Below are 13,703 nucleotides of genomic sequence, written 5' to 3' on the forward strand. Positions count from 1 at the left end.
AATAAGATATCGATGGCATCCTTCAAATCACCTTCATGACCGAACATATCATACTTCTTTCTTTTACAATGCCGCATGTCGAAGTGTTACAGCGCGCTCGAGGACGACTGAGAGCAGCCCTCAACCACCCATCATTCTCATCTTCTTCTTTGGGCCAGAAACGCATGCGATTTATCGTCATTGCGGCTGTCGTCTTATCCTTCATTCTCTTTAGTTTCCATAGCCACAGAAGCGAGAGCAGTGTCGGTCGATACCGAATACAAGCCCCCTTCCGGCCCGAGTCCCAAACCGCAGAGTCTGTGCGATTACAACGACGTACTGCAGTAAAGAGCGCTTTTCAGCATGCTTGGACAGGGTACAAACAGAAGGCATGGCTACACGATGAACTCTTGCCGGTCTCTGGCGGGTACAAAGACCCCTTTGTTGGATGGGCCGCAACATTGGTGGATAGTTTGGACACATTATGGATAATGGGATTCAAGGATGAGTTTGACGGTGCACTTGAAGCGATAGAGCAGATCAATTTCTCAAAGCCGAATGCAGAGCGGGTGCCTGCCTTTGAAGTCACCATCCGATACTTGGGTGGACTACTTGGCGCATGGGATATCAGCGGGCACAGGTACCCAATACTCCTCCGGAAAGCGAAGCAGTTGGGCGACTTTCTTTACGGGGCGTTTAACACCGAAAATGGGATTCCCACTCCCTAATATTGGTGGGAGAGGGTCGAGACGGGGAAAATAGCAAGCGAAAATGGGGTGGTGCTCGCCCAGATTGGAAGTTTGAGCCTGGAGTTCATCCGGCTTAGCCAGGTTACTGGAGACGCGAAGTACGCTGATGCGATCCAGAAGATCACAGACCAATTAGCGCAAACGCAGAATAGTAATGCCTTGCCCGGTATCTAGCCATCGTATGCAGATTGTAAGGGTGAGAGATTGTCCTTCTCGAGTCGTGATTTTACACTCGGTGCTTTTGCTGGTAAGTCTCTCTCTCTTTTTTTTTTCTTTTTGTCTTCTTCTTCTTCTTCGCAATGTATTAATTCTCCACAGACTCTCTTTACGAGTACCTGCCCAAGACACATCTTATTCTACCTTCATTCTCTTCTGCCGCGCAGCAGTACCTCGAAATGTACCGCATCGCTCTCCCCTCCTTCAGCAAACATCTTTTCTTCCGTCCTTCCCTTCCCGGAGAACCAGATATTCTGTACTCTGGCAATGCCAATGCAAATTCCGGCTCTGCACGCCTCGATACCCAAATCCAACATCTTAGCTGCTTCGTTGGCGGGATGGTAGGATTGGGAGCGAAGATCAGCAACTCTCCAACAGAACTAGAAACCGCCATAAATCTGACAAATGGCTGTGTCTGGGCCTATGAGAATACACCGTCAGGAATCATGCCGGAAATCTTCCACGTCGAGCAATGCGCGGACCTTAGTTCTTGCACATGGAAGGGTCAAGGCGACGGATTTACGCGTGTCGATGATCGATCTTATCAACTCCGTCCGGAAGCGATTGAATCTGTATTTGTGATGTACCGTCGCACGGGTGATCCGTCATGGCAGGAGAAAGGGTGGAGGATGTTTGAGGCTATAGAGAAACACTCAAGAACGGACATTGCACACGCAAGACTAGACGATGTGATGGATCCGACTCCAGGCAAGACAGATTCAATGGAGAGCTTTTGGCTAGCGGAAACGCTGAAGTATTTCTACCTACTGTTCAGTGAGCCTGATCTGGTCAGTTTAGACGAGTACGTCTTAAATACAGAAGCACATCCGTTTAGAAGAGGGGCATGACGATCGAGTATTTTAAAGACTAGTTTGAAAATCTACCAAGTATATGTGCATATGAGACTAGGCTTCATTTTTCATATTTATATATATATTCTCAGTTGAGATATTGGGATGGCAAGGGTTGTTTGAAGCTCAGGGCTTGAAGAGCATCTTCGTCAGTGGATAGCATACGGCAAGGGAAACCATGACCAAAGCGCTAAAGGCAGGCACGTCTAAATCGGTATTCAAAACCCTTTTAAGGCCTGGTTTACAACCTAGAAAAGTCATAATTGCCCTCAAAGCAAAGTAGCAAGAATAGCTTCTGCAATCCTATAAAGGAGTGGCGATACCCGATATTGCCATGGGGAATCTACCACCGACTGTAGGTAACTTAGGGGTTAGGTTAAATTAGAGATATCATTTAAGGGCGGTTTTTTTCCTTTTCTTTTTTTTTTTTCCCTTTTCTTTTTTTTTCCCTTTTCTTTCCTTTTCTTTTCTTTCCTTTCCTTTCTTTTTTCTAACTCAAAAATCCTCCTTGAACTCAATCCTTTGTTCTTTAGAATTCACCAAGTCATGATGAAAATCATGCCATCCTCAAAAATGATACGCGAGCGAGAAAGACATTCACACAGTAAATTCCATACGATTTCCTAACAAATATTAAATGGTGCTGTCCTTGAATGGACAGCTATACAAACTAGGCATGCTGTTTACATGCAAGTGAGATAGTTTAAGCCTTTTTTCTTTCCCTCTATTACAATTCATAAGCATCCAGTATCCTATAGCCTATAGCCTTTTCTGTAGAAGTATCTTTAACATCTCCTTCAAAAGGAATCTTAAAGAGTTCCCTATGTCCCCATCCGCACGAGCGGAAGTGATGGGAACCCAAAGGCAACGAAGACTGTTAAAGTCGTTAAGAATACTAGTGATACCCAGTAACTCCACCAAGAAACATCGTCCGGAACTTGATTCATGCTAAATACTGCCTATTTCATAGTTAGTTCTTTTCAAAGTGTTATATTCTTTCGATGTTGTGACAAACCGTGACGAAGGTCAGAGGAAGATATATCTAAGACGCATTGATTAACACCAGCAATATAGTTGACTACCAGGTAGGAGATTAGTGATCTTACAATTGTTATGCGGGTGAGAAGCTGGATATTGTCTCCCTGACGAGTTGCAGTTATGCTCTCAGCAAGAGAGGATGCATTGACAAGCTATGAGTCGTTAGTTCTGTGAACCTAAGCCACATACAATCAGTGCGAGGTACTCACGGTGCTCGAAAGTTTCTCCAAGGTCTCTATTCTTTGCTCCATGACCATATGCAAAGCTTGCAGCTCATCCGTTCGCTCTTGAATGTGATAGAAACGTTGCCGAAAATTATCGTACAAGATACCGGACTTATCCAAGTCAAAATAAATTCTATGGTTCATCTCAAAAGCATTCCATGTAGCAAGTAGTTTCGCCAGTGAATTCTCAAGCCGTCTCAGGATTCCCAGAATCCAAGTGTATTCCTTGGTTCTCTCTAAATTCGGATCATCTTCGAGAAAAGCAGGTAGAGAACTTTGATTGATCTCGCCCTGCATTGCAGTTTGTGGCGACTCAGGCTCAGAAGGTAAGTAAAGTGAAACATAGAAGGCAATATATATAGATAATAGGCGTAGGCTAATAAGCCAAACTTCATCTTAATATAAGAAAAGTTCGCTTACATGCGGATCCAAATAGTCCTCCAGGGCTTGAACCAACACTGTCCACTCTGCCGTAACTTGGCTTATCCGTATAGCCAACACGGCCAGAAAATAATATCTTGGATCCCAAATCGGCATATCACATGGCCTTTGACCCCCAGACGGGCCATCCAGTCCCTCTTTGAGGTATTCGTCAACTGTATCGCGCTCTGCATAATAGCCATCTGCACAGAAATAAGCTGTCCAGAAGAAATCGTCCATGACACATATTATCAGGGAGAATTGGGATTCATAGATGCAATCTTGCACGCTCGAGTTGGGCGGTCGAAAATACCGAGCAACCCTAAGCCTCCTGGGATCGGAATACCTTACACTATCTGACCGAAGAACGTAATGCGGTAGATGAAATTCTAAGACAAACTCTTGCCTCTATTTCGGTCAGTTCTCGTGCACTTCTGCAGCTCTCGGAGTACGTACTTGGGACACATTCATGTAGGCCTGAAATTGAATATGTCTTGATAAGAATGATCGAAAATTCGGAAGGTGTAGATGTGATACGTTGCATATCAGAGCCAATGCGATCTGTGGTGTCAGATCTGCTACGTACCTGGTGCACGTTAGGGTTTTCGGTCTTTACGGCGAATAATTGACGTACACTATCCTGCGCTCTGAGTTCTGTTTTCGCTTTACCATTGTTAGATCAAGCTGGCAAGAAAATATATAAATAAGGTAAAACAAGGCAATACAAGGAGAGTACGGAAATCTCAAACATACCGGTTTCCTGAAACGCCGAAACAAGGTTTTCACATCGGCCCCGTATACTTCAACATTCTCTCCTTTAGGTGAACACTGATTGTGTGTGTTAAGAGTCCCACGACCGCAGTACAATGCTCGTCGTATTCTCCGGAACATTTAGATTGATGCAAGGATCACATCGATCATCCACAATAACTGGTATCTTGTTTTGGCTAGTAGTGTCAGCTTCAACATCACGTATGGAGCGAGCCCCTGATCTTTCCAAGAAGTTTCGTAAGTTTTTAAAACTCTGGGGTGGCTCCAATTCGCTTTTATAGTAATTCAAAAATGCATCAATGACAGTTTCTCCGTCTTTAACAGGCAGCGAATCATCTTGGTGAATATATAGATGTGGCTGTCGAGTTGTAGGTGCTTTCCACGCCACTTTGTTCAGAGGTGTGTTATCACTATTCGTATGATGTTGAATCCGGTCCATGGATGCTTAGTTGAGTAATTGTTTTGAAATGGCTAGAAGATATAGATAAAAAAAAATGAAAGGAATCGCGCTCAAAGCATTGCACGAAGCCTGGCTTTTGGGTGTTCAAATGGGGGTCACTCATTCTTTTAGAGAAAAATGACAAGACGCTTTCAACTCTCTCTCTAGTGAAGAACATAATTGGCGGTGTGACAGTCTCTATTGTTGGGGCATTCAATCACAAGGCTGTGCCAACTTCTATTTCAGGGGCAAAGCCTGATGGTCTTCACTGCCTTCTCTTTTCTTTTTCCTCTTCCTTTTCCCTCAATGCACCAGCAAGCGTCGTCGGCCTTGAAAACAGTCGTGCCTGAGAACCGCGACAGATGTTCCTTCTGATAAGCACGAGAGGCGCAAGATGAAAACATGACTCCGATTAAAACCTGATTAATAACTCGGTACGGCCTCCAGGTCGTTTGGGTACATTTGCCAGCCTTATCCGCAAGCCTATTTACACCCTCGGTTGCGACAATGATATGGAAAACAGCCCCCACACGTAGTGACCAGGTAGCGTAGCCCGGTCTACCTTTATGCCGGCTGCATCCCGCATTACAAGAGAGAAAAAAAAAGGAAATAAAAAAATTTTTTTTTCCAGCTTCAAAGTTGATAAGTACATATCATATGTACTTCAAACAGTGTACTTGTTCATTTGACCATCGTACAAGAATCGCATACTCGGTGACCGCAATAAGCACAGAACGGCGACTCTGCGTATTCCTGCGGTAGGGCATAACACTTGCACTGTAAAGCAGTCAAGTGAATATTTCAGCTTTTGCGAAGATTGATGATCCTCATAAATTTACGGGGATACTTACACAAGTGTACATCAACGACGCTCCCCAGACAGTCAGGCCTTCTCCTTTCGCGGCCTGAGAAGAATTGTTGCACTGAGAACATTTCTCGTTGCATGACGTACTTCGAGGTATCGGCGGAATTCCACTTAGAGCATTTTTGATCACACTAATTTTTTCACTTGATTGTTTTTGTTTGGTTTCATTTAGGAACTGAAAGTTTTTGGAAATATAGATTATAGCGTCTTTTGTGCCGATATACTCACGCAGTACCAATCTTGAGAGATCGTTCTCCCTCCAATCCCGAAGCCTTCCAAGGCTCCCAACACTGCATATCCACGGCATGTATACATCGAACACCTGCGCTCAGCAAGTCGAGCTGTCTTCAATTTCGTATCTGGATTAAGAATATCAGAAGTTGATTGACAGAATCAAAAACTCCCGGTTGTGGGATTCGAAGCTAGTTTCAGGCAAACACGAGGCTGTGTAGCCTAGCTTGTGACATGTGAGATCGTGGCAGAGGCCAACGCATCAACGTGTCAGAAATACTTGGTTAAGTCACGTATTTCATGGGTAAACGGATCACTTGTTAATTCTCATACAAAATAGTCATTTTACCCCCCTGCAGTCTCAACAGATTTATTTTTAAAGTAAGTCTAAAAAAGAAATTTAATACTTAATAGATCTAAAGAAGCTTATATATCAAATATGATGTAATTTTTACATAGAATATAGGAAGATATCAATAAATACACTAGTAATTATTGTGATTTTTAATACAAAAGGGTTCCGGTATTACTTTACGATCTGTAAAGCTGCGTATATACTAGTATATAAATACTATTCAATATTTCTACTTATTAGGCCTGGTTTATTTTTGAACTTGTTGAGATTGCAGGGGGTTAAAAATGGCTATTTTGTATGGGAACTACAAGTGATCCGTTTACCCGCGAAATACGTTAACAACCCAGTAAGTTACTTAGTCAACTAGGTTAATGTATTTATATCCCATACATACCCAGAGCATGAATAGGGTCAAGATAAATCACCAGAAGCAAGCCTCTACCACATACAGGAGTACCTCAGAAGTGCTGCCATACTCGCATTCTAATAGGTTGACCGCTTTCCTATTCGGTCCTAGCTTATCCTGGATTTGTTACATCAGTTGAGAGCCAAGCCACTAGTCTCACTAGCGGCTAAATCCACGCGAGATCACGTGGCAGGGCATTCAGGCTTCCACCTACAGTAATTGCTTATTGCATCTTTACATATAATAACGCATAGAAAGTAAACTTCAAGAATGCGAAGCGTATGATAATCAAGTCATATGCTCCTGTGTGGTCAAGCTTGCAAGCAGGAGCCATTACGCAGCAGTAGTATACTCTTCCCCAATGGTAACTAGCAATGCCCAATTTTCGCTTATGGTGAGTAAGCACCTAGGTATTGGCTTGTTCTTAGTGGATTTCTTATTATATTCTATATGCCTTTGTGTAAATAAATATATCTAATTCCGGTAGGTCCACGTCATCAAAATCTGACAGCAATAAAAAAATTATGTTCAATGCGAAGACAAGACAAAAAAGAATATAAAACGAATAAGAGAGGACAGGGTCGCGATGAATTCCGCTTTCCGGGGATGAAGTAGTATGTTGAGAGGATAAGAAATGGAAATGATTGATGTGTGTTTGTACAGTCGAGATGCATGGAGAGGAAACCGGGTAAACAACAGGACGAGACCTCTTGACAAAGAAAGAAAAATAAGGGGTGGGAAAGAAGAAAGAAAGAACACGTTAAGAGATTAGGTTTGTTCGCGAAATGTTTTTGTTTTCAAGACGAGCCAGAAAACTTCTTGCCCTTGGGCACACGAGCCAACCAGTAGATAAAGACGGCGCCGGCAACGTTGAAAGCAATGTATACCCACATCAGCCCAAAGTTGCGCCATGCCTGGGAAAAGTAGGACTCAACAGAGGCTAGGTAGACGTCTGTCTCAGAGATAGTGCAGAACTGGCAGTCCGATGTGGCATCAGGAACTTTCAAGTAGCCACCATTGGCATTGATGTAGTCCTGCATGTAGCTCGCGCACGTCGCGAATCCAGGAGCAGGGTTGAACGTGATGTACTCATTGGCTGCGCAGGTGACGGTGGTTCCCGAAAGACCAGTGGATAACATGGACTGCACCAGGTACGTAAACGGCGAGACGCGGTACATGAAGATCCAGAATCCGGGCATTTCTTGAGGCGTGGCGAGGACACCGCAGAAAATCAAGCAGAGAGAGAACAGCAAGGTAGCAATGTTACCACCAGTTTCGGCAACTTCGATTCCAGCAATGACCATGTGTGCAAACGTGGAGGTGAAAAGCAAGAATACCCAAATCAACAAGAACATGAGGCCGGAGCGCTCGTTGACAGAGTCGGTGGGTTTGGCGTTCTCATACAGACCGATGGGGTAGTACCAGCAAACGAACATGAACACAGACATGAGCGTGTTCCAGGGCAGTTCCACGAAGATATTGGCGGTCATGAACGCTTGCCAGGAGTATACCTTGGCAGGGCGTTCACGGACTTCGTAGATAGCGCGTTGAGTCACGAATAGAGGCATGATCTGTTGACACAAGTTACCGAAAATCGTCATCAACATGAATACACTGTACATCTGGTTCTGGAGACCCTGGATAGATTTCTTTGCGTGGAAAAAGGAAAATCCAATGTACAGGGCTGACAAGACAGTAAGTGCGACCTTCGACCAGATATAGACAGGCGTGCGGTAGTATTGTGAGAATACTCGGAGGGTACATTCCCACAGTTGAACATAGAATGGTGCGGCGTATTCTCTGAAAGCTCCTGGATCCTCGGAGTTGGTCTCTGGTTCTTTGAGCGATAGGGTAGACTTCAGTTCGGCAAGATGCTCCTTGACTTTGGTGTGCTCAGGACTCTGTCGCCAGACACTGGGCCAATCAATATCAGTATGCGATCCGGGCGCTGCTCCAATGACCTCCAGCATCCATTCTGCTGGATTCTCGCCGGCAGCCAAGGGTGTGGCGCCGTTGCGTTCAAAGTAGCTCGACAAAGTATTAGAATTTTCACCAATTTCACCAAAGTAGATTGTCTTTCCGCCCCTGGCCAAGAAGAGCAGACGATCGAATCGCTGGAACAGCATGGCCGAGGGCTGATGAATAGTACACAAAATCGCTTGGCCATGTTGAGTCAAGGTATCAATCAAATCCAAAATAGACCATGAAGTCTGACTGTCGAGACCAGAGGTAGGCTCGTCCAAGAACAGAAGAAGCTGGGGCTTGGCAGCCAATTCAACAGCAATAGTCAGTCGCTTACGCTGCTCGACGTTCAATCCTTCTCCGGGCACACCAACAATGGCATCAGCATAGGCCTCCATGCCGAGAAGACGGATGACCTCGTCAACGTAGTCCAGTTTCTCCTTGCGAGACAGATGTGCGGGTTGACGTAACAAGGCACTGAATTGAAGAGCTTCACGAACGGTAGAAGTAGCCAGATGAACGTCCTGCTGTTGCACATAACCTGTTTTCCGCTGGAAGGACATGTCTCTTGGTCGTCCATCCACAAGCATTTCTCCAGTCACGACACCCATTGTAACACGCGTAGCCAGGACATCAAGCAAGGTCGTTTTACCGGCTCCAGAGACACCCATCAAAGCTGTACAGGTACCGGGCTTAACCCAACCATCGACATGGTCAAGAATACGTCTAGGTTCTCCCTTGATCTTGATATCATAACAAACATCCTGCCACTGGAAGATAGCAGTTTGACGCTGGATCTGTGCGGCCGCCGCTGCAGGAGCTGTTGTTGAAGGAGCGGAGGAGTCGACATTTCCGGACGCGGGAGTTACAACCTTCTCACCATCAATACGAGAGGCCTTAGCATCAACAGATGACTCCAGATCAGAAGAACTGCCTGGGAAAGCGAGGTTGGACGCCTTGTGACCTCGACGGAACAGGAGAACCTCGCCCTTTGATTTCTGCTCCGAGATGTACTCAGTGGAAGCAAGGTAGGTGAACGCGAAGAAAGCCATAAAGGCAAACAAGATTCCAAGATTTCTCCATTCATGGGATTTGACGTAGGCAAAGCTCTCTGCGAGATAGTCCGATCCCTGTACCTCAGTGGCTCCGGGGGCAGCACCTGTCACGGCGCAGCTTCTGTACTGCATCGAAATGGAGTTGTAGTTGCTATCCGAAGACGTGCTGTCCGAAGGCACGATGAGGGAGCACGCAAATAGACGATCGGCGAATTCGTTGACCAGAAGACTCTCGAATGAGTACGCGATGGGGTTGATGTAATTCATCCAACGAGACCAGCCTAGCATATCCTTCGTCGGGATGACGAATCCAGTGTAGATAACCATTCCAAGGATCAAAATAGCAGCAGGAACGAGAGCTTGTGACAGAGACCGAGACGTTGCAGCCATGGTTCTGAAGATCATAGACATGGTGAATGTGGTAACAACGGAGAAAAGCCAAAACGTCCACCAGGCGTCTGCAGTGCGGCGCAGGTTGGTCATGAAATAGAGTGGAAGGTTGAAGGTAAACGAGTTGATAATCTTGTAGGGTGTATCACAGAGCATAGATGCAATAGCCTCGGTGAATGGATGATAAAAGGCATATCGGGCTTGTTTCTCCACGATAGGACGTTGCGCATAAAGGGTCAAAATCTCAAGGGCACTGGAGAAGGCACTGAGAAGCACGGCGTAGAAAAGCAAAGCTCCACGTGAGTAGAAACTTTGCGTGTTAACCTCAAGGTTGTAGAAGACAGATGCAACGATTAAAGCGATACAGAAGTTACCAATCAAGGCACTGACTGTAAGACTGGAATCTCCCTTGAGACGTTGGAAGCCACGATGGGTGCAAAGCGCAATTTGCTCCCACACGGAAATCGTGTATGGAGACATGGCACGTTGCCGTTTTGATTGCATGGCCCTGCGAGCGTCAATGAAGGCATCGCGCGAGGCACCCCCGAGAGGGTGTTCCTGCTCGAATTCTTCAATTTCCCGCATCAATTGCGCGTGGGCTTCGCTGGACTTCCACACCGAAGCAAACTCGTCGGGGGTTTGAGGAACACGGCCCTCGTAGCCAGGGCGAACCCTGCGCTCCAAGGGACTGGTAAGTGACGTGAGGAAATCAGCAGTGGTCTGTCGGTCAGGGCACTCGAATCCCATGTCAACAAAGAACTGCTTGGCCTCGTCCGCTGGGCCAAAATATATTTGTCTTCCTTCGTAAAGCACGGTTACCTTATCGAAGAGATCATAGGCACTTTGAGAAGCTTGGTAGATAGCTACACAAGCGCTGGTGGACGCGTATTTGGCCATGAGACTCAGGTTCTTACAGAACTCCAAGGCGTTGGCACTGTCGAGACCTCGTGTGCTGTTATCCCAGCACTGAAGAGGAGCCTGGCTCAAGGTGGCCTCGGCGATACTGACACGCTTACGCTCACCACCACTGACACCACGGACAAAGTCGTTTCCAACACGAGTGTTGATAGTATGTGAAAGACCGAGCATCGCCATGACAACGTCTCTCATGTGCTCGGCGTATTGGTCGCGAGTGACTCCATCCAGGCGGTTGCGGGGAGCTCTCGCAAGAGCAGCGAACTTCAATGTGTCGCCGACGGACAGCTGGGGGAAGTGAACATCGGTCTCAGCCGTGTAGATGGCTTCACCTCTGAAGTTCTTGTGCATTTCCTTGACAGGGATACCTAGGGGGGTCACGTTAGCAGCGCCTTCAAATGACGAGGTCGAGAAAATTACATACCTCGGTAGTTCAACACCGAGTCTTTTGAAATATTAATACCACCCATTTCTCCGGCAATGGTCTTCAGGAACGTGGAACATCCACTTCCTGGTCTTCCCAGCACGACCAGCATCTCACCGCTCCTAATCAAACCATCGAAATCGCGAAGAATTTGGATTTTGTTTCTCTTGCCTCCGGCAAGCCGACGGACTAGAGTGCCAACCTCCAGCAGAGAGTTCAAAACGTCCTTTTGGTAATCGGTTGGCGAGCCAAAGCCGTGGACGCTCAAGTTACGGAAGGAAAGACCCGACTTGCGATCCGGGTACTTTACGGGGTCCTGAGAACGGACTTCCAGCAGCATTTTGATCCAGTCCCGGGCTCGGAAATTGGGACTCTGCGGGTTGATAGTCGATTCCGGGTCCTCGTTCACGAATGGGTTGGAGAGGGCGCCCTTGGTGGAAAACCGCGTGGATTGGCGCGTCAGTTGGCGGGCGAGGTTGCTCACTTCGGCCTCAACCTTCTCCTCCCGTTCCTGGAGGGTCTCGTCATCTTCGCTCTTCTCCAGATATGATTCCCTGCTGACATCCTGCGTGCTCGTGACATGCTCCTCGCTGAACGAGTGGCTGATGACTCGCTCTTCGCTGAGATTATGGCTGACGACGGACTGCGACCGCGGCGGGTTAGGGTTAAGAGCGAACGACATCTTGACTTCGCTCGTCTGTGGCCTCTGGCCCCTGCAGTATCAGGTAGTTGCGCACCCTTTTCTTCTCTATAGTGATGTGAGTAGGTATCTCGTTAGGGACGTTGGTCTTCGTTGACAATTCAATCTGATGGTATTCCTATCCCTGTTCACACAGCATATGGACGAATACCAGTCCAGCTGAAAGAATGAGGGGGTAGAATTTTTATCAACGCTCGCCGGGAACTTAAACGGAGATATATACTTTCAGCAGCTGCTGCGTCCGGCTTCTGACTAGCCGCCCAGCGGTTACCCAAAAGAGTTAATGAAGGGGAAAAGTAAGAGAAAAAGAGGGCCAGCGCCGCCGCCAATCGGGATGGGCGTCGCCACGGGGCCGCGTCTCTCATTCCGGACGAAAATTCGATCGAAACGAAGATGGAAGCCTAAAATCCGGATCTTCACATCAGAGTCCAGACACATCTCCAACTTAGGGGGCTCGCTACCTCGCTACGGACGAATTGGTTGCGACGCTACGCAACCCTAGCTGCTATGAAACACCGGCATATCATTTCGCGCCCTATCCGTTCGATTGCATAACAGGGGGGAGACACTGCACATGCCAGATGGCGATACATCACCCCTAGTCTTACGTCGTCTGGCATGTACGCTGTTTCCGGACCCGAGCGTATAGCATCAAGATATGCTTCGCTTATGCCTGTTCGGGCGTTTCTAAGTCCCCGAGATTCTTGTACCATACGCAGTAATCTTTCCTCCGGATACGCATGGACCCGGTCGCCGTGCACGGGTATGCAAGTTGATTGGCCCTGGCTGCTCGCCACGTGATCGCACCCTGTACCAGTAGCCCAATCAGAGGCGGGACAATAAAAAGAAAAATACACGATACACGTGGCCTGGGACGTTTGCATACGAGAATTACGCCGTTGTACTCCGTATCCACTGAGTACTTTTAACACGACTCTAAGTATGTGGCATGTGCACTGATCCATGTATATGAAATACGCGCTGCAAACAACAATTGTATTGTCTGTATTGTCCATTCGTAGAGATAAACAACACAAAGAAAGACCACTCACAATGACTCAACGAGCGTCATCGGATTACGAGGCATCCGAGCCAATGATCTGTCGAGACATGAAAGTACAACGGTGTCCACTGTCCCGCTCCTCGTATTGCAAAGTCAAAATGATATATTATCGGATTCAATTATGAAGTGATGAATTTATGCACGCTCCCAGTAGGTAGGTAGTTGTTATCCGCAACGGCTGAGTCCGTACCCGTCCTCGTAACCCGGCTCTTCTCATTGGCTGATTCGTCTAGCCGAGAGGGTCCTTGGCCCGGGCCCACTCTTACCTTAAATGTGGTTTGGGGGCTTGGCGCTCGGCACCGGAAAGCGGGCTATCCGGCGTGCTTTCACATCAGTGTCTACAAGGGTAGCCTCGCGTAAACACTATGTTGAGCACATTAACTAGCTCCGGCTCTAATAACTACCAGAAGATAACAAGCCTTGATCTCTGCCTAGGTATAGTGAATTGATTTCAAGGTCGTTTCTGCATATAATACTACAAGCTTTGACGTGACAACATACGTAGGTGTATACGTATCCATAGCATGAGAGCCGACGGTCGTATTCCTTGGTTTCTCTCGGAAATTTAGTTAGCCTGCAGTGACCGAAAGATCATGGCGTGCATCTCGATTACGATGTTGAGGCCCAACAGAACTAACTAGCCGGTTGGT

The 13,703-nt window shown here is 46.9% G+C and overlaps 3 protein-coding genes across 3 annotated transcripts, besides 2 other annotated features; 1 reads left to right on the top strand and 2 right to left on the bottom strand.

Annotated features, from left to right (window-relative positions):
- Positions 1 to 68: 68 nt before the first annotated feature.
- UA08_06142 (hypothetical protein) lies at positions 69 to 1,792 on the top strand (the record flags this gene model as incomplete). The annotated part of the gene is made up of 4 exons (XM_020268432.1): positions 69 to 619; positions 722 to 879; positions 916 to 975; positions 1,047 to 1,792. 4 exons carry the CDS (start codon positions 69 to 71, stop codon positions 1,790 to 1,792), a joined length of 1,515 nt encoding a protein of 504 aa, XP_020118769.1.
- An 824-nt stretch (positions 1,793 to 2,616) lies between these two features.
- Positions 2,617 to 4,149, bottom strand: UA08_06143 (hypothetical protein; the record flags this gene model as incomplete). The annotated part of the gene is made up of 7 exons (XM_020268434.1): positions 2,617 to 2,754; positions 2,811 to 2,837; positions 2,902 to 2,985; positions 3,043 to 3,375; positions 3,478 to 3,885; positions 3,934 to 4,063; positions 4,112 to 4,149. The coding sequence occupies 7 exons, from the start codon at positions 4,147 to 4,149 to the stop codon at positions 2,617 to 2,619; spliced, it is 1,158 nt and encodes a 385-aa protein (XP_020118767.1).
- Positions 4,150 to 6,075: 1,926 nt separating this feature from the next.
- Positions 6,076 to 6,473: a repeat region (Identified by RepeatMasker using a combination of RepBase library and repeat library created with RepeatScout).
- A 212-nt stretch (positions 6,474 to 6,685) lies between these two features.
- Positions 6,686 to 6,733: a repeat region (Identified by RepeatMasker using a combination of RepBase library and repeat library created with RepeatScout).
- Positions 6,734 to 7,341: 608 nt separating this feature from the next.
- On the bottom strand, positions 7,342 to 11,972 carry UA08_06144 (Multidrug resistance protein CDR1; the record flags this gene model as incomplete). Its single annotated transcript, XM_020268435.1, has 2 exons — positions 7,342 to 11,234; positions 11,291 to 11,972. The coding sequence occupies 2 exons, from the start codon at positions 11,970 to 11,972 to the stop codon at positions 7,342 to 7,344; spliced, it is 4,575 nt and encodes a 1,524-aa protein (XP_020118551.1).
- Between the last annotated feature and the right edge of the window lie 1,731 nt (positions 11,973 to 13,703).

Source organism: Talaromyces atroroseus (assembly GCF_001907595.1).
Source record: "Talaromyces atroroseus strain IBT 11181 chromosome Unknown scaffold_8, whole genome shotgun sequence".
Lineage (NCBI taxonomy): Eukaryota > Fungi > Ascomycota > Eurotiomycetes > Eurotiales > Trichocomaceae > Talaromyces > Talaromyces atroroseus.